General features: G+C 42.1%; 2 protein-coding genes across 2 annotated transcripts in view; one reads left to right on the top strand and one right to left on the bottom strand.

Annotated features, from left to right (window-relative positions):
• LOC311047444 (cadherin-13-like) overlaps window positions 1-24,597 on the top strand; it is a 249,065-nt gene that overhangs the window by 216,094 nt on the left and 8,374 nt on the right. The window contains exons 8-11 of the mRNA XM_084060172.1: window positions 8,163-8,303; window positions 15,222-15,404; window positions 16,659-16,912; window positions 23,295-23,441. Coding sequence (XP_083916298.1) covers window positions 8,163-8,303; window positions 15,222-15,404; window positions 16,659-16,912; window positions 23,295-23,441 — 725 coding nt within the window. The remainder of the gene's footprint in view (window positions 1-8,162; window positions 8,304-15,221; window positions 15,405-16,658; window positions 16,913-23,294; window positions 23,442-24,597) is intronic.
• On the bottom strand, window positions 3,728-4,444 carry LOC311047340 (proteasome activator complex subunit 3-like; the record flags this gene model as incomplete). The annotated part of the gene is made up of 1 exon (XM_084060025.1): window positions 3,728-4,444. The coding sequence occupies one exon, from the start codon at window positions 4,442-4,444 to the stop codon at window positions 3,728-3,730; it is 717 nt and encodes a 238-aa protein (XP_083916151.1).

The following is a 24,597-nucleotide window of genomic DNA, read 5'->3' as shown; positions in this document are numbered from 1 at the left end:
CCTCTCTCTTAGCATGGGGGGCATGTGGTAATTGTGGGGGCTATTTCCCAAGTCTCCATCTAACTGTTGTGTAATTGATGGTGTGATGAAGCACCTGATTGGATTAGCCCTGCCTCTCTCTTTCAGCTCTCAATTAACCTTGCACTCATCAAATGTGATCAATGTGATTCACTATCAATATTGTACACTGAATCAAAATAATTCACAATCTATAAATACACTGAATCAATGAAATATATATTGATATAAATTGTGGTCTGTCACAGACAATCTGCAAGGTTTTCAAAGAGCATAAGGCGAGGTAGAGCGAGAGGGAGAAAAGGAGAGATCATGAAATACAGAATTACTACACAACTATGATATCATGTAATGTCTCTCCCCTTTGAAAAGCTTTTACAAAATAAAATAAAAAGTTGGTCACAAAAAAAGAATTACTACACAACTAAATCCAGACCACGTCATACTGATATCACGTTGGCAGCTATAATTTAAATTAGTTGGCAAGCAAGCCCACAAGGAAATATTATGAACTGACAGATGGCCTCCTTCAGAATCAAAGATGGATTACATAAACAAGATTGTGCATCAGAAGTCAACCACCTGACTATTCTGCATGCTGAAATGTGTACGTCATTAATCATCATCGGTGCCGTAAATTAACATAGCACTTTCAATCTGTTAAGCACTAAGGCTGGCTCAACGTTGCCTTGTTCAAAAGGTTGATTAGTGGCTCTCTCATTTGCTTCATGGAACCTCTGTAAATGCTGTAAAGTCAGGGCAAACATAGGAGAAGCCTTGTTTCCTTGTGTTATACTCAGTTTAATTGTGAAAGTCAAACACTGAGAAATGTTTGGAATGTACAAGCATTTATTTCCTTTACAGGAGAGAGAGAGAGAGAGAGAGAGAGAGAGATTTAATTGAATGAGGTTGATGAATTTTCTTCTACCCTTTTCAGACTCAAATACATATTCATGCCGGGGTGCTCCTTCCATTCCGACATCTCGCCACTCCGACTAGTGGCTTCCGCGTGCGGTTAGGGTTAGGTATAGGGTTCGTTAACGTCGGAAAGGCGACATGTCGGAAAGGCGAAATGCACCCATTCATGCCCTGTGTAAAGTCAAATAATTTGCCTCAAACAAAACAACTATGTGAGGTGTTGTCCAGTCACGCTTGGAGATTGAGGACAACAGCACACCACAGATGGAAGGAGTCAACATCACTGTTTTGGAAGGAAACTAATATATCAGACTCTTAACTCCATAACTCTTCCTCTTTCCTCTGTCCTTCGGTCTTGCTCTAGTGAGTGAACACTGAGTGAGTGCCTTGTGGGACTGATGAAAGAAATTGATCACTTGCCCAGATACAGTAAGATCCTCACATGGCTATCAACTTACAGTAATTAAAGATTGTCTAGATGATTAATCATGACTGAAGAGGTACACAGTGGGTGCAGGAAGCGTTTCTTGACACTGTTGGCAACCAGTGTGGTAGGAGAGAGAGAAATAATATAAGGTAAGATAAGGACAATTCAAGAGCAACAGCAGCAAGGTTGAAACACAGGGAGAACACAAGAGGTTGAAAATGTATAAAAGTATAAAAAATGTTAACAGCTCAAATCAGGTCCCATAGCTGAACGTTTTAAAGTTCACATGAAGTCTAAGTTAAAGCATGTTGAAGTAGTAGGACTGCAAAAAAAACACTGAGATTATCATCATTTTCCCTATAGACTTACACTTTAAAAAGTATAAACGTAAAAAAATATATGAAAACTTTTTGAAAAAATGTTCAAGGTAAAATTATGAAAGAGTGCAACAAAAAATAAGTGGAACACTTGACACTATTAAAAGCTGAAAATATTAAGTTTTAACAGTTTCTTTTGAAAGTAGTGAGAGTCACATAACATGCAGAGAATATATAGGGTGCCTTCGGATAGATAGCACTGAGCGCACTGGCTAATACAAACTAATACGAGAGTGCACGCCCGGTTCGCATATCCGAACACACCCATAGAATAAAACACAAAGAGGGCATGCGTGTGCTCACTTCCCAGTGAGGACACCACTAAACATAACACATCCTTATTTCACTAAACAAAATGACATTGTAGATTAACAAAAGAACAACCGACAAGAAGCCCAAAGGAAAAACAACATTACATCAGTCCAAAACGGGCTTTAAACTACAAAAGGACATACACAACTTGCTTTTCTCCAACAGCTATCAGCTCACAGCTGTACCAGATACTGCCAATGTGCTCTCAGGATTCTGCCATAGGCAAGCCCAAAGGGCAGGTGCAATCAATCTCCCAAATCAAAGCTCTCCCCGTGGCTGTATGGGTGGGATAGGGGGGTTGTTTTCTTCTTCTTTGCCTCGGCCTCAAGAAACACCAGAATGTCCCCTGACGAGCATCTCTTGCCTAGCAGTCTGATGAAAAAATTAGAGGGCACCTCGATTCCTCACCTGGTAAGAGCACATATCACATAAAATAGTAAATGGTGCATTTATATAGCACCTTTATCCAAAGTGCTTTACAATATGAATGCTCAAGGACATCGAACTGGGAATCGAACCGGGAACTTTCCGTTTGGCAAACGGCCGCTCTACCTCCTGAGCCTCTGCTGCCCATATAAATAAGACTATAGTCCTTATTGCTGAATTTGAATCCAACTCTGTTTTGCTGTATGTCATTCCCCAACTCCCTCTCCCACCTTTGCTCTCTCTCTCTCACTGTCAGTATCAAAAATTAAGTGCTGAAAAAGAATATAATATTTAAAAAAATTAACATTCTTGTTGGAATCAAAGTGTACAAATTACTCCACATGCTACAAAGTTGACATCTCTCTGTCAGCAAAGCAACGTAATCTTCCTCTCCCGCCTCAGTGGAGTCAACTCCAAACTCATCATAAACCTTCTCCATGGCTGTGTAATAGTGAACGAAAGCATGCGTGGCATCCATCAGATCGTACCTGTGGTCAATAGCAGTGGTGTTGCTCAACATACACACAGCCGTTCGGACCTGGGTTCGGACCTAGCAATAGCAGTGGTGTTGCTCAACATGCACACAGCTGTTTGGACCTGGGCCAGATATATTATAAACCAGGTTATACAGTCTCAGATCAACATTGAGAGCGCCAAAAGGAAACAAAAGAAGGCTGTGATGGAGGATAGCATTAGACAACTGAGCCTGTTGAGGGTGGGAGGCTCCATGTCGACGTTATTACAGAAGATATCATAGATGGCCTAAAGTCATAGACTGAAGTCATGGACAGACTGCTCTATGGTGGTGTGGGTGGTCAGAATGGAATTATATAGGGTTCCAATATGACTGGACACCTGGGGAGCACAGTAGATGGAGAACTCCAGTAGTCGACAGACACTGCAGATCATGTCCAACACCAAGTCAGTGATCTCCTTTCCATTTGTTTAGTGTCCACAGGCAGGTAGTGCACACCTCATCAATGACAGTGGGCTCCAGATCTAGAAAAAAAACAGCTCTGGCTTTGTAGCCCCAGTCTCGTGTCACATGGACAAAAGGTTTTGTATGACTAAATCATGCTTCAGATTGTCTTTCAACGTTATCTCTCCATCTCTCCCTCTCTCCGTCTGTCTGTCTGTCCGTCTGTCCGTCCATCCGTCGGGCTTTGTTGTAGTTGGGCTATGAAAACTAGCATGATGGGGACAGAGGCAGGTGGCTAAAAGGGATGAGGTTGCAATGGTTGGACGGACATCAGTATAGCGAGTCTGTATTGCTGCTTCTGGGCCTTTTGATCTTTTCAATGTTCTTCAGTATCGTGTCATGTAAGGTTACATAATAGTTTCTGATCTCACAAACTATGATCTTCAGACTGATGTATATCTTCTCATCGATCTCTGTTACTGTACGCAGGTAGTCCTCCACCTGTGGGAATCTTACTATTTTAGACATATTCTGTGCCCGTGTGATGTAGTATTTTGATATCTGGCCCAGGTAAGATTCTGCCTCCAGCCTTACTACTCCGAGTTCAGCAACCGTCTCCTCTTGGATTGACACGCCAAAGTTGTTGCCGTCCTCTATCTTGGGAATAAGCAGCTGGACCCACATTTTAACTGTGTTGCATTTATCTATGAGTGTCCTGATCTCTGGTTTGATCTTTTCAATCAGGTCGACAAGCTTAGCGTTGCTCTTCATCATGCCACCAGTCTTATCATCCCCCTTATTGTCCGGAAGCTTCCTCTTTCCGACATTGTGCACTTCTAATTCATCGGCCACTGTCACGTTTATCTCCGAGTGAATCTCTTTCAGTTCAGAGATGTTTATGCAGGGATCTTTAAGGAAGTTATCCAGCTCCAATAACTTCCTTGGGAAAACATTTGCAACAAGGTCCTCTGCTTCTCTAGTGATCCGTTCTCTGAAAGCATCCACCTTGGATTTGATTTCTTTGTCGACTTTAAGGTGTGAAGGCATCTTATTTGATCAAATAGAGCAGCGACGGGCAGTGTTTTCTTCTTAATGACAGGCACAATTTTACAAGCTAAAAGATTGCTATATATGTATAAATCATGCCATCTGATAAAATTGGTATATTAAAGCATCTTCACACTATATGCACTCACCAGAGCTCCGGCCTGAGGTCACACACACGACACAAACCATAGCCATGCATGCCTAGTAATGCCAATTTGCGCAGGCGCCATTTAAGTTCATACATGAGTGTCCTGTTTTTGCCACATTGTATGCTTGGACCTTAGATGTATAGGCACCGCGGAGGAATGAAACCCCAGGTGGTGGGCACGGTACTTTAGCGTGAACATCTTACTGTTGCAGAGTGTGTAGAGTGGACATGAGATAATTATTGAGACGTTGTCAGTCTTCAATGTGTTTAGACACCACAGAGACTGCAGGAGTCCCACAGCCATGATCCTCTCCAGCTGGAGGGCCAACATGTGTGCATGTATACAGGGTCGGCATACATATACTCTGTGTGTGTGTGTGTGTGTGTGTGTGTGTGTGTGTGTGTGTGTGTGTGTGTGTGTGTGTGTGTGTGTGTGTGTGTGTGTGTGTGTGTGTGTGTGTGTGTGTGTGTGTGTGTGTGTGTGTGTGTGTGTGTGCGTGCGTGCGTGCGTGCGTGCGTGCGTGCGTGCGTGCGTTTGGCACCATCTGCTCAGAGTGTCTGATAAATCAGGAGCTGCTTGTGAGGGACACCTCTGTCAGGCACAATTTGAGAAAAAAACTCTTAACAGTTTCCTGTTTCCTGAGGGAGACTTGCTTGAAAGGACGTTTACCAAGGCAAGCAGAACACACTCATAGAACGGCTTGAAGCCCTGAGCTGAAGAAGTAATTAAAGAGTGTTGTCCATTTATAGGTGCTGTAGGTGATATTCATTTGGGGGGATAACATGTTAAAGTTTAAGTCTCTCAAGCTATTTAGTAAACAGCAAATACATGTTCAGGTTGGGGTACCAATGTTATCCAATCAGGGGTGAGAACTGAGAACCCTACCATGATCATGTATTATTTTCAATTTTATAGTGTTGCAGGTCAGGTTTTGTCTGCTCATTTGTTTGTTTATTGATTTAAGTAATCTCTACTTTAGGGATTAATCCCTCTTGACCTCAGTGTTTTTTGTTTTTTTTTAGTTCAATGGGTTGTTTATCTGTACCTGAAAGGATCATTTTGCGGTATTGAACATAGCTGGTATGTTAAATTATTGTCAAGTTTTAAAGCCACATACTCTTTTGTACTGTTATTTGCATACATTTGGTTCAACCAAGATGGTGACGCACAAGTCCCCACATTGGCACTGTCTCATTTGCAAGGAAGCTTCCGTGGAATACAGCATTTGTAGAAACTACTAGATTTTCAAGCCTAGTCCTATGTTGTGCTGATAAGAGCAATGGACACCGAGGTATGGCCATTTGAAGTGTTAAACACTGCTATAACACTGCTGCCGTACTATAGAAGCAGCGGTTCACTGTCCACTGGGGGCGTTAATTGTTTCCGTCATCCAGTTTAGTGGCCAGTTTAGTGGCCAGTTTAGTGGCACAACGACATTATATGCTATGTAGCTTTATCTTTTGTAACTGTCAGTGTGAACGCAGCATACCAATACGAAGCATAATGATACATCCTATTTAGGTAACTCACTAAAAATGTCTAGAAAACAGCTGCTGTAGTTTGGCTAGTGATGGGTATTTTAATATTGTTTAATTTGAATAGTTTCTATGCATTGAACTTCCTTAGCCTCAGCTTCAACTTCCAAATAAAATAAAATAATAAGGTGAAATCAATTAGTGCTACATGTAATATACCAGTGAAGAGAGCAGACAGGAATAGGGCCTGCTCTCTCTCTCTCCCCCCCGAGAGAGAGAGAGACAGAGAGAGAGAGAGAGAGAGAGAGAGAGAGAGACCTTCATTAACCATAAACCATAAAACCTGTCTGGCCTTCAGACCAGGACTGAAAAGTAGAGAGAAAATTGTGAGAAGTGATGAGAAGTCTGAGCAGACAAAGTGTGGAGCGTTCATAGAAATCTTAATGAGAGAGCTGGTTTGTGCTTACATAATACTAACCCTAACCCATATGCATGTGTGCAAAAAATATTTATATGGCAGCAGCAGATTCATATCACTAAGATTTCCGCAAGATCTCGCTATAAGATTTCAAGTTGCGAGATTGACTTTTAATCATACGATTGGACTAATTCCTAGTACAGTATGTTAGATCACATGAGTGACATGTTCATAGGAGCATCAATGCAGCAGGGCTCCACCACCAGACCTTTCAGTAAAACAGATGGATGCATATATGACAGTTAACAGCCCCAGTGTTGAGAGGAGCCCTGCAGAGGACAGATAAATGTTAGCTTTTACCACCACTACCTCATGTTAGTTTTGAGGCTTAATCATTTGTTGTAATAACTCATGCTTAATTAGAAATTAAACATGAGTTCTTGCAACAAAATGATTACTGCTGTTGTCATCATTATGGATGTAGAACTTCTGGGAACTTAGATTATTATGGATGCTATCTGCTCTCTTTGTTTAGACAATATTTCAACAGCGTTATTGTTTGCTGGCAGTACGGTTGCTGGTAAAGATGATCAGGTACAGGGGTATGATTGTACCCCTGTACCACTAAAAGTGTAGCCACCACTAGCCGGAATCACTCCCTGTGAAGCACTTATTACAATCTTATTATTTTGTGCTCTCTAAGTGCCGTATGGGTGGCTTCGTTTTTATTCATTTCATTGGAGTGTTTCATTTACCCCGATGTTCAGCATGCAATAAATAAGAAAAGACTGAACGGAAAATTATTTTCACACAAAGGTTTACTTACTTACCCCAACATTGTTCTCGTGTATCAGTTTTGTTGTTATTTGTTGTATGATCTCTATTTCCATTTGGTCAAAGGAGACATAGACCGTCACTCACACTGAACACTGCTTTGTGTGTGGCTTTGTTCTCAAATTGCCCATGTAATAGCTTACTATTGCTAGCTAAAGATTGGATGCTGTTATTAGACTTTATGTCCGGGAGACAAAGTTAACCACTTTAACCCTGGTGTCCCAATTTTGGGCCTTTCATTATAGCCGGAAAGAATGAAATCATAGCTGACAAGGGCAAGAGAAGAAATACAGAGACTTTGTGATCGTCTCTGGCAGCTTATTATATATTTTAGGTGAGAATATGGCATTACTGTTCAACAGATTAATTTCACAATTACAACTACTAGTTATACATTTTGTTATCAATATTTTGTACACTTCATAGAGTTAAACTGAAGTCTGTTTCAGTCAATCCCTCGCACGCCCTCTATTTTACTTATTTTTTTTCCTTTTCAGTGGTAAAAAAGCGCTCTAGGCAGCTTCTCTTCATAGAGGGCAGATAGTGTGAACATAACCGTAGGCAACAAGGATTCTTCTAAATGAATACTGCAGACCTTTAAGAAGGATATAATCTCTCTCTCTCTCTCTCTCTCTCTCTCTCTCTCTCTCTCTCTCTCTCTCTCTCTCTCACACCTCTCTTCTCATCTCCTCCTTCTCTTCCTCATTCTCATGTTTGTGTTTAATTAAATGTGTTTCCTGACCTTTCCACAGATGCAGCATGATGTGTGCAATCTGTGCATACTGTAGATAGGGCATTGTTTAATTGTCTCTTTGTTTATGAATTTCTCTCTTGTCCTCCAGACTCTTCCCACTACAACATATGAGCTGGAAATCGTTGCCAAGGACATGGCAGGAAGTGAGGTGGGCCTGACGGGAACAGCTACGGCCACCATCACCATCACAGACAAGAATGACCACGCCCCTGAGTTCACACACCCACTGGTGAGTTACACAATCTTTCACACAGCCACTGGTCTACTGTACAATACCATATATAACTAGAAAAAGTGCTCCTCGGAGCACAGGTCTCCGCCAGGTCAGGTACGTTATTGTGGGCTTCTGGTGGCGCTATAATATCCAATGTGAAAGGAAAAATGTCAAGAAATGTCATTTCTTCTTAGGCGTTTCACGGCAATCAGACACTGCATTCATGATTTGAGGCTTTTGTTCCAAAAATGTGTTTTGCTAAGATTAGACCTGCTGGTGGCGCTATAACAGGCCAATTTGAAAAGGGTGCCATTTCTTCCTCGGCCTAGTGGGAATATGCGTGTGAAATTTCACGGAAATCGCAAGATGCGTTCATGATTTGAGGCATTTTGTTCAAAACAGAGCAATCCTGCAAACTTTGGAAGCCAACCTTAGCCAATGAGGATGGAATATGGAAAATCCGTGCTGATCACATGACTATAGAGATAATGTGTACCGATTTGCATGACGTTTGGATAAAATCTGCAGGAGTAAATGGGTTTTGCACAAATCGGCCTCCTGGTGACGCTATAAAAGAGTCATATGAAAAATTTGGGGCAGAAGTTCGGAATTGGCATCCAGGGGTTTGTGTGCACGGTTTTGCTGCGATCGGGCCAACGGTGCCGGAGATTAGCTGGTCACAGACGGACACACGGACGGACAAACGGACGGAGGGTAAAACATACTCTCTCGCCATTCCTTTCGGCCTGGCGGAGACAATAAAACATTTGGGTCAATTGGTGGAGTACAATACAATACCATATACAGACATCGCCATAGGGTGCACCACAAGTTGCAGAGTTATGTTGTATATAGACATTTCCCCCACAGCTCGCGTCCTGATGGTTCCAACCAATGATTTACACAGCCCTGGCTAGGCAACCCAGCCTGGTGGAGATATGCACTCTGCGGAGCACCCCTTTCTAGGTTGTTGCTGTGGTATTGGCTAAGCACATTTGCACAAATCTGGAATCCTTTGAGTTTAACGTATCCTACCTATTCGGAGCAGTGGACAACTATTGAACAGTGCCCGGGAGTAATAGTACTTTTGGGGTTTTAGACCAGCTCAGTGGCCCTGTGGTTTAGAGTGTCCACCCTGAGATTGGGAGGTCGGGGTTCATTACCCGGTCGGGTCATACCAAAGGGGGCAAGTCCCTGTGACATGCTAGTATCATGGCCAGCAGTTGTACATGGCTGGGGGATGTACTTGTACATCAATCCGCCTCACGGCAGAAAAAGGAAATAGACTCCTGCCCTATGGGCCACGTGGCTCGGGAACCGTTGGTTACCATGGCTACTAACTTACTTTTGGGGTTCAGTAGTGTTTTGCTCAAGGACACTTCGAGCGAGGAGGAGCCAGGGATCAAACCTCCCAGTTCCCAAACGGCTGCTCTACCTCCTGATACACTATCGCTCTACCAAGGAGAAGCACAGGATGGGTTGTAATGTTGAGTTGTCTGCTTCATAATAGCTGTTGTCAGGGTTTGAGACACAACCGACACCACCGCCACCACAACCAAACCTCTCCCTGAAGCCTTCCCATGATGCATTGGGGTGTCAAGGCTTGTGAGATGGGACATTTTCCAGCTCAGAGGGCTGAGCGGGGTTGTGTCCTGGTTAATGTTCTCATTTCTCACAGTAGAGGAGATCCATTTACTAAAACCATGGAGAAATGGAGCTTTAAAAAAATAACAAGTGTTTGAAGGAGATAAGACCTCTCATACTGTATAAATCCGTTATCCCCTCGACCTCCACGACGGCATCAAACCAGCCCATGGCTAATTTTTTACCTCACACATGATGACCACCATAATCATATGCATGTGTGTGTGCGTGCGAGTGTGTGCGTGCGCGTGTGTGCGTGCGTGCGTGCCTGTGCCTGTACCTTTGCACTTGCATGCGTGTGTGTGTGTGTGTGTGTGTGTGTGTGTGTGTGTGTGTGTGTGTGTGTGTGTGTGTGTGTGTGTGTGTGTGTGTGTGTGTGTGTGTGTGTGTGTGTGTGTGTGTGTGTGTGTGTGTGTGTGTGTGTGTGTGTGTGTGTGTGTGTGTGTGTGTGTGTGTGTGTGTGTGTATGTGTGTGTGTGTGTGTGTCCGTGACATTGCACAAGCAGTGCTTTTACTTTATAAATTATTCAGTTAAATATTCTTCTAAGGGCATTTCTTTTCAGACAACTTTTCCAAAAGCGTATTTCTAGAAGAATCTCCTGCTGGCATTCTGTGAAAGCACCAACACTTATAGATCAAATGAAAAAAGATAAAGGTGTCTCTTCAGGCTGTTCAAAGAGGAAGAGGAAACACTAGAGTGTAGCAGTGGTAAATGAAAGTTGAAACTGAGTGAAAGGTACAAAAATGAAGAAAGAAGAAAGATTGAAGGAAACAGAGAAAGAGTAAAAAATACTTTAATAGAGAGAGTTGCAGAGAGGAGTGTTCTACTTTACCTGTTAAGATTCATCAAGTAGAGAAGAGAACTGCTGTTTGATTCATCAAGTATGGAAGAGAACGGCTGGTTGAGGCTCTGTGTTATGATCCAAGTAGAGAAGAGAACTACTTGTTGAGTCTTTGCATGACTCACCACTCAACCCCAAGCTGCAGAAATCAGCCAGCAGGAAGACTCCATCCCACCTCCATTGCTAAAGGGTGATCCTCGTAATTTAGAAACCGGATTAAGAAATGAAAACATAAAACTAGACAACCTACAAATGTAAATACAGTAGCTGAGTAGCATGGCTTATTGTCTTTCATTTGGAGTGTGTATGATTGCTTTGTGGATGAATTAAAGGTCATCACTTGTCATGATTGCTTGATGGCATACTGTAGATGGTAAATGGTAAAAATGTGTCTGAAGCCCACGTTGCTCCTTCTCAAATTGCAGCATTTTACTCATGTAAAAACACTTTTCCAGTTGAGTAATGTGCAGTCCCTTGTGCTGTCGAAGCAGAGCACACAGTAGGTGGTTATTCAGAGCGTTACCCTTCGGCACCTCTCTCACTTTGGAAGGGAATTTGCAGCTTGCAGCAGCTCTTTAGAAGTGACATCCCTGCTTTTACCGGTAGCAATTGAAAAGTTCTATTTAACTTTTTTACTGCTCGGTTAAATTGATGATACACTTATAGTCAGTGACAAAAAGAAATGAAATACATATGGAACACACCTACAATTTATTCCATTACAGTCTTTGAAATCCCATTCCTGACAGGTGTAAGATTTCACCCAATCCCCTTTTAATCTTCTGTTTCATTCTACCTCAGCAAGATATTTCCTCAGGATGGATGATTCAGTGTAATCTGCAGTATCACACAACTTTTCATTTTATTTTATTATCAGGCTAACTTATTCTTTCATGGCTGTCTTCTTCTTCAGGGGACCGGGGACCACAAAGTGATTCATTGTTTTCATAGCAAGTTTCTAATCATGTTCATGAGGCTGGGTAACAAGAAACAGATTATTTCAAATCCCATGGTAGTTCTGTCATCTGGAAGGTTGATAGGTTTGCCCGAGGGTTGAAGATGGATGTTTTTCCTGATTAATTTTAACTGCCAAGCCCAGCTGTAGTTATATTATCTACATAATGTTTACTGGTGTCTCATGTACACAGTTTCACTCTGGGATAGTGTGCTACTCTTGAGCTTTGGCAGCGTGCCTGGCATTCTACCAGTGAATTTAGTTGGGTGTTCTTGAACTAACAGCTCCTATTGTTACCACAACAAAGAGATGGACACAACATGTCCTTTCATCTCCCTACCTCTCAGTTTGTCTCTTTTCAGTTCCATTCTCTCAATGCCAACATGATGACCCTGCCATGCCAGATAGCTGCCATCATTCCCCTCCAGCCTTCCTCCTCTGTGTGTCCCTCTCTACTCCTCTTCTTCCTCTCTGGTCCTCTAATGTCACGTCATGTCCTACTGGTCTATTTCACCATACAGCCCCTCATAACAAGACCATGATGTGGCTTATCAACTCCTGTCACTCAAAATGACAGCCAGCTTCTCTCTCTCTCTCTCTCTCCTCTCTCTCTCTCTCTCTCTCTCTCTCTCTCTCTCTCTCTCTCTCTCTCTGTCTGTCTGTCTGTCTGTCTGTCTGTCTGTCTGTCTGTCTGTCTGTCTGTCTGTCTGTCTGTCTGTCTGTCTGTCTGTCTGTCTGTCTGTCTGTCTGCCTGCCTGCCTGCCTGCCTGCCTGCCTGCCTGCCTGCCTGCCTGCCTGCCTGCCTGCCTGCCTGCCTGCCTGCCTGCCTGCCTGCCTGCCTGCCTGCCTGCCTGCCTGCCTGCCTGCCTGCCTGCCTGCCTGCCTGTCTGTCTGTCTGTCTCTCTCGCTCTCTCACCCCCTTTCTGTCTCTCTCTCTCTCTCTGAAGTGTCTGTTTCGCTCTCTCTCCCCAATAGAATATGCTTCCCTGCCATCCATCTGTCCTGCTGATAAACACATCAGTGGTGATGGGTGCAGCACCATGCAGGTGCCAGTGGAGCCTTGTCAGGGGAATGGCTATATCATAAAATTATGAAATCTCATTTTGCATGAAAGCCTTTTGTCTTTTTTAATCACATGGACATAAGGATCAGATGTGGACACTTCACAGGTGGCATGCACACCACATGATCACGCTTCTTTCATACTGTGTATCGTCGCTGTCCGGCAGAAACCTTGTATCTCTGTTTTTTTCCCCATAAATTAATGCCCTACTTCATCATACAAGTGTGTCATACAAAAGTAGTGAGAATAACAGATCTACAAGCTCGAGCTTGTTGATCGGCTATTTTCGCTATTTGACTGCGATTTCCTGGAGACTGCAGTTTACTTTCCAACCTAAAATAGTTGGTAGTTGTAGCCAGGCTACAGTTCAGGGTTCATTGTACTGGGATGTCTTCTCTTGACTTGAAATTGTCTGCCGTCTGAACAACTACGCTTTTTCTTTTCTTTCTTTCTATCTGCAAGGAGGAATTTTGTTTACATGTGATTCACTGTAAAGTGACTCATAACAATGACTTTAGTTTGGAACCACTTTAACACAGTTATATTATACTTTGTTGACCAGAGTCCCCCAGTTGTCTATTAGGCCCCCTCCTTTTTTAGTAACTTCATAGAAAATATCTATAAGCTCACAATGTGTGGTGTTGTGACCCTTTATGAACTTGTAGATTGTCTGTTTTTGTTGAATGTTTGCCCCAGAATAAGGAGCCACATTTGGATCTTGTTAGGTGCTTCAAATGTGCAAAATGGTTTATCAACAATGGTTTATCAAATCTGGCCGTCTGAGTACTGTACCTGCTCCGTTCTTCAAAGAGAACGCACTTGCTCATGTTAAGCAAGATGTGAACTAGAAATGTGTCACACTTTGCTGTAGAGACATTTTGGCCATATGACTTTGTCATTGGATTTCCGGCATTCATGCATGGAATACTACTTTGTTTCAAAGTAGTCGATTCCTTCTTTTGGATGTCGACTCTGGTAAACACACCTAAACTCATCTAAACTCTATTAACACATGCAAGGACATTTATCAATATACTGTACATAGCATTTAACCTTTTACTGTAGAGAGGCTTCCAGAGCATTGCAAACATATCTGGTCTTGAATGCTAGATATTTAACACTTCATGTTATGCCCAGTGATGTCATCACTGGGCAGTTCCATTCTGCTACCTGTAGGGTCACCTTTTTAAGCAATTTCCATATAATTATATGAAAAAAGAAACTGATACTGTTGTGTAGATATGGACCATCTCTTTCCATGTTGTTTACGGTCCTGCCGTGTTTCCAAGCAGGTCAGAGTATCTCTCTCCATGGTGCTGAAACGTTTACAGTCCTACTGTGTTTCCAAGTATAACACAAGAGGTCATTATGTCTCTGTCCCTGGTGCTGAAATGGTCAAATTATGTCTCTCTGAGTCTCACTTTCTCATTAGGTATGTCTATATATGGGTTCTGTGATGCAAATCCCGCAGGAGCGGGCGGTTTCAACTTTGCTGCAGGTGGGAGCGGGCGGTGGAACAAATAAATAAACTGCTGGTGCGGACAGGAGTGGAACACACATTGTGGGAGTGGGCGGTAATTGTCAGAAATCCAGCAGGACTGGGCGGGAGTGGGATTAAGTAAACAGTCCTGTGGAGGGCTATACATCATTGTGTCTGGATGCGTTTGAGTATGAAGGTTAGTAACAGTGTTATAGTGGTATTTTTAAAAGTGGGGGGCGCACATCAGTTAGGTCCCAGACGTCCCTGCCGTGGGTCCATTGTTTGTTGGGTGGTTTACAGGGTGACAGCACAAATGTATTGACTGATTAGCTCTGGCCAAGTGTGCTGTCACTAGGTGTCGCCAAGTCACATATGAAAACATAACTGAATTCATTGACCAAAATCTAAAAACACGCACGCACGCACGCATGCTCGCTCACTCACTCACTCTACAATACAATGAGGCAGAAATCATTTCGTGTTGCTGTGTAAAGCTCTATGTCTCCTAGCAGGACCTCTTTTCTAGTACAGTAAATTATACAGATGCTAGGAGTGCTGTTTACCTGCTATAATGGTTATATTGCAGCACTTCCATGTTTTCTCAGCAGCACTCTAATTACTTGAACATTTAGCCTGTCATTTGGTGACTCGAGTTGAGTAATGATAACTGACTGATAAAAACAGATAAATATAGATAAAAAAGGAGATGAAAACTTAGACACCCTTGTTCTAGGCCACTTCTGACTATAAGCCACTCCGACCTAGTTATACACACACGTAGATATGTAGACAGCCATGTCTTTGTTTCTTTGTTTTTATAACTCTCAAACAACAGAACCTCTTATCAATGATGTCACTGATAGTAATTTGACTTTATTTTTTCTCCTCATCCATTTACCTTCGCCCCACTCCACCCTTCATCACCAACACCACCACCACTCAATCCCAGTTTGAGGCCTACGTGGAAGAGGGTTCGACAGGCGTAGTGGTCAACCTGACGGTAGACGACAGGGACGACCCAGCCACAGGAGCATGGAGAGCCATCTACTCCATCATCAGTGGAGACTCCACCCAGAGCTTCCAGATCCACACCAACCCAGACGACAACGAGGGCATGCTGTCTGTCGTCAAGGTACAGTATTCAAATAGAGTATGAAGGATACAATGCAGTGGTTCTTAACTCCAGTCCTTAGAGACCCCCTTGTACAGCTGCTTTTATATCTTACGTACATAACTGCTTTCACCTGGTATCATGTTATTCTAGATAATCTGAGACTGGTTAGACTTGAATGCAGTTTACTTGCTAGTAGGGTGGAAAACCAGCAGAACAAGGATGTCTGGAGTACCAGAGTTAAAATCATACTGTATAACTTCTCAATTTAGCAATTTTTTTTTCTCCGATATAATCTTTCACTTATATATTTTTCCCACAATAACCACCTATGTTTTTGACAACTTCTCTAAACATAATTAAACACAATCTTTATTCACGAGTGTCTGCCCCCGACACTCATGCCAAAATGATAGGCACTTTGGAATGCACCGGAAATGTATATATTTCTGTATTTTACATTGAGTTCTAACATATCCTCTGGTGCTAGGAGACTTCAGCATTCCTTTTTGATCAGTACTTCCGTATAGACAAACACTCTAATGACAATGGAGCTACAAGAAGTGTTGCCAAAAGACTACTAAGATGAATGTTACACAGTATGACTTTAAAAAACACTGGTGTAATTGCCTTGTGCTGTCATCTCTAGAATACTTTCATTTCAGAGGATGTGTGTCCAGCCTTAATACGGTTTCCACAAGATGTTAATTATGAGGTGGTACAGATGTGCCACTTCAAAACTTCACATGTCCTGCCATCGCCAAGACAGTACATTTTCAGGGGATTCCCAGGGCAATAAGAGGGACAAAGAAGGGCATTTAAAATGCTGAATTATTTTGATGATCACTGCTTTTATGATGCTAATTAATTTGAGCAACTGGTCAAATCACCTTTCGCCTCATAATGAGTCTGACACCTTCTTAAACACACATTCTTTTGTTCTCATGTATATGGATGTCTGTTGAAGGGAAAAACGGGGGTGTGTAGTGACAACTTCTTTTCAGGGGCAAAACAGTGCATTTTAAGGGCAGAAAAGGGAGGAAAAAAATGCATTTTCAGGGGACTTTCAGGGAAAGAACAGTAACGTGTGAAGTTTTGAAGTGGCACATCTGTATTGTCCTACGTCTTACTCATCTCCACTTTATTCTCCATGGCAATAATATTCTCTCCTCTCCTTATTCCATCACCATTCATATCTCTGCCATCTTTCCTCCAACTCCTCCTGTTCCATCCCGTGCCACTCCTCTGCAAACCATCTTCCATCTTCTTTTCAAGCCTCTGAATTATGAAGCCGCAGAGTTGCACACGCTGCTGATCAAGGTACAGAATGAGGATCCTCTGGTTCCAGATGTGGACTATGGCCACAGCTCCACTGCCACAGTTCATGTCAGGGTCCTGGACATCAACGAGGGACCCGTTTTCATCCCAGACCCTTTGGCAGTCACCCGAATGGAGAACATCCCTGTGGGCAGCTTAGTAGCTTCACTCAATGCCACGGACCCAGATATCCGACAGATACAGAGCATCAGGTACGTGGCTTGATGGCAAATTGATTTGAAGCAAGTTGCACAAAGCTTTTGAAACTGTGTGTGTCTTTTATGAGACAGAAGCAATGAGATCAATAGGAGAGAGATAGAGAGCACATGCGCCCAGCCGTTTTAATAGGTTAAATGTAATCCATCTTATAAATAATTAGTTTTAATTAAAAGACTATGTTCAGCAGTTTACGTTCAAAGGGTTTTCTGTTGTATTGTACCAGCCATGGATTATTCTCCACATGTGTGCCATGTGGTTCTACTGTATCAAGATCATTTAGCAGATGAAACAGTGTCAACCAATGAGAATATTTGCCTGCCAGGATGTTGTGCTTCTTTATTTACACTAGACCTGTGCCCGTCGGGCACCGGCCTACTCAAGTTGGGAAACAATACCCGTTCTACGTACCGTCTGTCTGTCTGTGTACCTTCTGTGCCCATATGGAGATCTCTGTGTCTGTCTGTCTGTCTGTCTGTCTGTGTCTGTCTGTCTGTCTGTCTGTCCCTCTTCTGCCCATATATGGAGATCTGTATATTTGTCTGTCCTTGTCCCTTTATGGCCATATATGGAGATCCCAGATGTTATCAGTATTATGGCCATATTATATGGGCATGCCCATATATGGCCATTATGGGGGGATCTGCTATTCTGGAAAGTCCCTGTGCAGTGAATGTGTGGAGAATGTGTGGAGAATGTGTGGAGAATGTCTGAAGAGCGCAAACTGATTGTGGAAAGTGGACTGACTAAGAAATCAAATGGCAGCTGTGGGGAATTCGAAAAAATAGTGCAAACGCATCACGATGTGACGGATTGTGTGCTTGTAGATTGGCTTCTTTTTTTTATCGCAATTTGTCGAACAACCAAGTATACAGGGCTTAAATGGCTAATCGAGAAACAAACTTTTATTGGTTATTATACAAAGCCTGTTAGTTTATCAACTCCTGCTTGTATGTATAAGCTTTTAGCCTCAGGTTAATGTATACACCATTTCTTTGCATTATGTGAGGTATAGACCTCATTTCAAAATGCTCTTATGTAAACAAATCAGGATTATAATGACCTTTGGGAGATAAAAACCTACCAGATCATGACTACATAATTACTAATGCTGCATTAATGTGCTGTAAAACTCACTCACTGTCTCAGCATCAAATGCTACATAATGTGGATCCACTTTACTGGACAGTGTGTAGGAGTTAGAACCTGAGCTCATAAAGCTTTGATGGTCACCGGTTACAGAAACCATATAAACATCACAGAGAGTTCACACCAGCTAGTCTGATCTCAGTGATTTGACCAGGTGACAAACTTGATTGAGTCTTTCAGCTGCTGCTGCGTTGTTGTTTTTTTCATTGTGGTCTACCTTTAAATCCTCTGGGAGTCTTACAACTAACAGTTAAAGTTAAGAAGAACCAAGCTAAATTTTAGTTTGATTGGAAGCATTGTAAACACATGCGCAATTATTTTATGGGATAAGTTGTTTCTTTACTCTTGTATTGTACCTTCGCCTTTTATGTCTTTCCTAAATTCCACCAGCATGTTACCTTCAGTACCCGCAGTGGCAATACTCTTGACCACTGCTACACACCCTTCAAAGATGGATACAAAGCTCTCTGCCGTCCACCACTTGGAAGCTCTGACCAATGTTCCATCCAGCTGCTACCGGCCTACAAGGAAAGGCTTAAAACAGACTCTGTGCTACAATTCCGTTTTCACCATACGGACTGGGGGATGTTTAAGGACGCCCCTGAGAATAATGGCAATGAACTTTCAGGCGAGGTCCCCGCACTCCAGGAACTGTACAAGAAGCGGTGTGTAGTCAAAGAACCAGTGCATCATCAAGGACAAGCACCACCCCAGCCACAAACTGTTCAAACCCTTAGAATGACCGCGGCCGGGCAAGGAGGCCTACCGCAGCATCAAGGGCAACACCACCAGGTTCAGCTTCCACCCCTCTACCGTCAGACTGCTGAACAAGGCATGATCACTGCATGTCGTCAGGCTGGTCTTACTGGACTGGATTTTTTTGCACTTCCTCATGGACCTACAGTACCTGCGGATTATTCCAGCGTCAGATACCTTATGTGGATTATTCGGTCGACACACTTTTTTTTTGATAGATATTTGTTAGTAGAAGAAATACATTTTTCAGTATGAGGTTTTTCTAGGCTAGTTGAGAATAAGAAAAGGATAAAATTATACTGACTTAATATTGTTCATACCTCCCTTGTTAGGAGGCTGAGTAGGAAGTGATTGTCTTATTTTTGTACTAGATGGAAGATGTCCAACAGTCTTAGTTCCATTATGAACAGCAGGTTGCCTTCGGATTTATAAACCACAAGACAACACAACTGTAAACGGACAAAATATAATAATTATGCAGTCATTTATCCACACTGCACTTGAGTCTGCCAAATAGCTGAAAAATAGTTGTTTGTATAGAAATGTTTGCTGTGTTTAGGCAGTTGATGTGCAAAAACAAATTCTAATCCTCTGGCACTTTTCTGGCACCAACACGCCAATGAAACACAATAAAATCTTTTTTCAGTAGCAGAGAAAATGAATGGTGCTACCAGAAGTGTTAAAGTGTTAAAAGCTCAACATATTTACTTGCATTTCTATTTAATTCCTCCTTTAGAATACCGTTCCCAGTGGGAGTTGTATTCTTCAGAACCAACAGAACATCAAAACACACAAGTGGTGAGAATTGCCACATCAAACCCCCCAAAACTTTTCAATATTCCCCACCTATTACCTTTCAAACAGTGTAAATCACATATGAATCATGTATCTTTGTCAAATTATGACAATCACTGATTCGCTTTAAAGCTGGAGGCTGCAAGATGATGTTTCAAAGAGCCGTGACAAGCAGGAACAGCATGTCCATGGAACTCTGCCTTTTCATTATAGTATCATTTCTACCCAATCAAGACCGAAAAAGAGGGCAAGCAAGACCAAATAGGGTCAGACATGGCTTACCAGGGCCAGACAAGACTAAACAGGGCCAGACAGAGCTAATTATGTGTTAACCCAGCCCTTCCTCACAATTCTGTTTAATTATTTTTCTCCAGACCAACATAACAATATTTATTTTTTCTCAGTCTTGCTGAGGCAGAGCTTATTGTGTCTACAAGGACTTAAAATAGCATGCATTAATCGTTAAAAATGAACATTACTGAGGCAGTTCCTACCAAACCTCACATAATGTTGCAGTAGTTAATGATGTGAATCTCATCCGTCATCCCCATTCCCAGTGCTTTCATACAGCTCTTGATGAATTGAAAGGAAAATAATCTCAGAAGCAGATATAATTAACTGAATGGATGAAAAACATTTCACCTGAATGTCATGGTGTGATTATACATTTTTCATGTTGTGAATTAGCATTAATCAAAACAACGTAGTTCTACAAAGTGTCTTTCCTCTACTATTCTATCAGTGCCTCCAGCTTTGACACAGTATATTTGCAGTATTTGCAACGTTTTTGGGTGTGCGCGCACATACGCACACACACACACACACACACACACACACACACACACACACACACACACACACACACACACACACACACACACACACACACACACACACACACACACACACACAGATAGACAAGCATTTCATAATTACAACAAATAAGATTCTCTTTAATCCTGAACAGAATGTTAGCCAAACTGTTAGCCTCTGAGGGATTTGTCTGATGTTTTGCTGACTAGCTTTTCTTTAGCCCTCATTGCTTTTTTTTGTGCTTAAGTCAGCATTGAGCGTCATGGCTCTAGTGGTTTCATACTGTCACATTCACTGTGGAGAAAGAGATAACTTCTAATTTACTGTGCTTAGAGGAAGTACTTAAGTGTACTACTATACAGTACACTGTATATTTAGGTTGTTTTCTTCACCTTGCTTTGAAAACAGAGTGAATCGCATACAGAGCTGGGTCATCCATTATTCAGCATCTACCAAGACACCTTCACTTCTCACTCAAATCATTGACCAGTTCAACAAAATAAAAGAGCCAGAGACTTCAAAGAGAGGGACTGGGGAGTGTAGAGGACGTTACACTGTGAGATATCTTGGTGGCAAGGCAGGGAATTGATCACAAAGGAGAGAGGGGGAAAGATGAACAAGAGGCACAGAAAAAAGAAGGGATGAGAGACTGTGCACTTATAAGGGGTGTTGAGTTCAGCAAAGGTGACGTGGCAGAAGCAAACCTCAGATATATCAACCTCAGACTCTCATCAGGCTTTTAAAAACAACAAGCAATTAATGTTATGCCACGCCATTCAAGTATAAGTTGGGTGATTTTTCTAGATAGGGCGATGCCCGTTGGGAACCCGTTGTCAGAGTACATGGAGGACAATCTACATCAGTAGTATGACCTAATATTGATGATATCAGATTCTGTGTGCATTTATAGATTGATAATATCTCTTGTACATGCTATACATGTTATTGTTATTGTTATGGACCTGCAGAAAATGTTGGTCTTCGAGTTAGCTGTTTTTTGGAATGGTGGGGTTCTGTTGCAGGTGTAGTGTATTGCTAAAAACAAGGTGTAAACACTGATAAATACTAAGCAATCCAGTTAAACCAGACTTACATTAGATGAGGAGTTTCTCAGTGATTAAGGCGTTAACAATTGTATTTTTTAAACTTACACTTTAATAGAGACCTGTGTGACTTTGAGTTTCTGGCCTGTTGGACAGAACCTGATGCACTATGTCCAATCAAATATACAGTACTGTACCGCGCTTAAAGAATCTTTCCAAAGTCCTCCTTCCAGCATTGTAGACAGCAGTACAGATTGGACGGGATGAAACAGGTTTGTAGGAAGTTAAAGCAATCAGAAACCAATACAAATCAGTAAGATAATTATTTGTAAACTTGTTTAATATTGGTAATGCTTGAATCCCCCCCCCATCTCCATTTAGATCCTGCAATTTAAAAAGTAATATTAACAAATTATGTCAATGTATAACCTCTTCTCTACCAAAACACCATTTAGCGAAGAGCAAGGTAACACATTGGCAATAAGAAAACAAAACAGCTGAGTCAAACATCGCCCTGACATGAGAAAAGAATGATCATAGTCAGCTCAGTGTTGATACAGAGCAGACATCAGGGCTGATGGATCATATATTGCAGCTCTGCTTCTGCAGTTTGTCACTTTGGCGGATATAACTCTATCAAACAGTGCTGCAGTTTTGATTGATATCATATCTTTGGTGGTTTTACTGAACGTTTCAAAGCGACTGTGACACTCATCTCACAGAAATGACTTTTTTTCTGTGACCCCGACTGCGTGCCGTCCTCCAGTCAACCTTTACTTTTCCTCAGTCTGGACATGAAGGATCCAACCACAGCTGTATGCTCACTTTAATAATTTACAGTGGTGGGTGTCCGAGATAACTCTGAGCTCTGGTCCAAAGAGGAAATAATATGTTGTTTGATTGATGTCCTTCCTGGTTGGGTGTGTCTGTCTTCACGAAGAAATGCCACCAGTGACCTGTAGAACCTTGTATTTCCAATGGTTTATTTTTTTGTTGAATTGACAGCTAACCTTGTCTCACATGTGTACATAATGTTTCATGATCCTTGGGCAAAGTCAAACCAGCATTTGAAATATTTATGTATAGTGAATTGCATGGTGAGCAGTAGTAACCCCATTTCATGTCTGGCAAGATAATTTAAAACTGCAATCCGGGACTTATTATATTCAATAAAACGTTATTTTCATCCAATCTGCATCACAGAGTATGTTAATACTATATAATTAGCACATCTGCAGTGGTTGTACAGTAGGTGGTCTTCGTACACTTTCTTTGAAACATGTAGACCCCGGTGTCGGGCACGACCTACAGTACTACTTTGTAACTTTAAAAGCACATATTTCTATGTTTTGCACAAAGGGTTAAATATGGAACATTGAAATCCCTACAGTATGTGCAAATGATGTGTTTTGCATTGTTTACAGAATAAACTATAAGCAAATGCATCAATTGATTAGGTCGCTATAGTATGTGGTGTATGTGGTATTGCATTACAAAAGATTTTCCTTTGGCTCCGAGGACCTGTGTGGGTGTCATTTTGACATGCGGATTCCTGATGTTGTTGGCAACCTGTAGAAATGCATTATACATTGTTTTGTAATGGTTTCTGGGTTCATGTTTTCTGTTTACTACTTGCAGCAGATGAATTTCAGTTGTCTATCACAGTAAAAATCACAAGGTTTCTTCAGGTTTCAGCATGAAGAAACATTTCACAACTTTTCACATAGAATAAATAAATGTTATTTCTTGGTTCTTGCATCTTCACAGAGCATCAATTAATTGCCTGATTGACAGCAAGTTGTTGTTCTGATTCTTCCATCAGGTATGCAGTCCTGCGAGACCCAGCAGGCTGGCTGAGTGTGAACCCAGTCAGAGGAACTGTCAACACCTCAGCCTCTTTGGACCGCGAGTCACCTTATGTCCACAACAACAAATACACTGCTGTCTTTATCGCAACAGATAATGGTGAGTAGAACCGGCCTGGTAAGGAACCGCAGTGCATTGTGGGTAAAGACACAGTTCAAACAGAGGAACATATTCTATTAAAGCTGCTCTATGATGTTATACATAGTAAATATACGATGGATTGAAGCTAACAAGTCAGCCTGGAGCAGTTTCTGTGAGAAGAGTGACTCATACACACACACACACACACGATAGGTAATGGTAGCCATTGTAGATCTTTTTGTTTGTTTTTGGGGAGTTATACGCTCTCTGTTTGCCAGTGGCTGTGAAGCTGCTGGTCAGAGACAAGCTGAGGCTGTGGCGAGAGCAGAGAGACCTCACAGGTCTCTCTGTTTCCTCGTGTTCTCTCTATGTCACGTCTTGCACTCAGGAAGATTCTGACAGATCTATTAGAGGACTGCGTTAGAACTGGGTGTAGGAGCAGGAGGTGGTGTAAGAATGGGGTGATGGAGGAGGTCTACGAATTGGGTGTAGATAGAAGGAGGTGTAAGAATTGGGTGCAGGCTTAGGAGGAGGTGTAACAATTGGTTGTAGGAGGAGGACGTCTATTAAATAATTGGGTGTAGGAGGAAGAGGAGGTGTAATAATTGGGTGTAGGAGCAGGAGGTGTGATAATTGGGTGTAAGAGGAAGAGGAGGAGGTGTAATGATTAGGTGTAGGAGGAAGAGGATGTGTCGTAATTGGGTGTGGGAGGAAGAGGATGTGTAATAATTGGGTGTAGGAGGAAGAGGAGCTGTATAATCATTGGGTGAAAAAGGAGGAGATGGTGTAACACTCTGGTGTAGGGGAGGGGGTGTAATAATTGGGTTTAGGCGCAGGAGGTGTAATAATTGCGTGTAAGAGAAGGAGGAAGTGTAATAATTGGGTGTAGGAGGAAGATGAGGTGTAATAATTGGGTGTAGGCGGAGGAGGTGTAATAATTCAAGCGGAGGAGGACATTCTACAATTACTTCCTTGGGAAAGTCTAACACATATTCTCCAAGGAGACATGAATGAGTTCTATGTCTGGGGCTCTGTTAAAGACTATATTTGAGAAGCACACATGCTGAAACCATTTAAGGGGGCTGTGGATAAGAACAGAGCTGGAGCTCAGTACACAGTCACACTACACAGTGTTCTGAACACATTTACATGCAACCTCTGCTGTGCCATGCTGCTAC

This window comes from Gymnoscopelus microlampas (assembly GCF_963454915.1).
Source record: "Gymnoscopelus microlampas genome assembly, chromosome: 6".
In the NCBI taxonomy this organism is placed as follows: Eukaryota; Metazoa; Chordata; class Actinopteri; order Myctophiformes; family Myctophidae; genus Gymnoscopelus; species Gymnoscopelus microlampas.
Note: the sequence above shows the minus strand (reverse complement) of the source record. Positions and strands in the feature narration are given on the sequence as shown.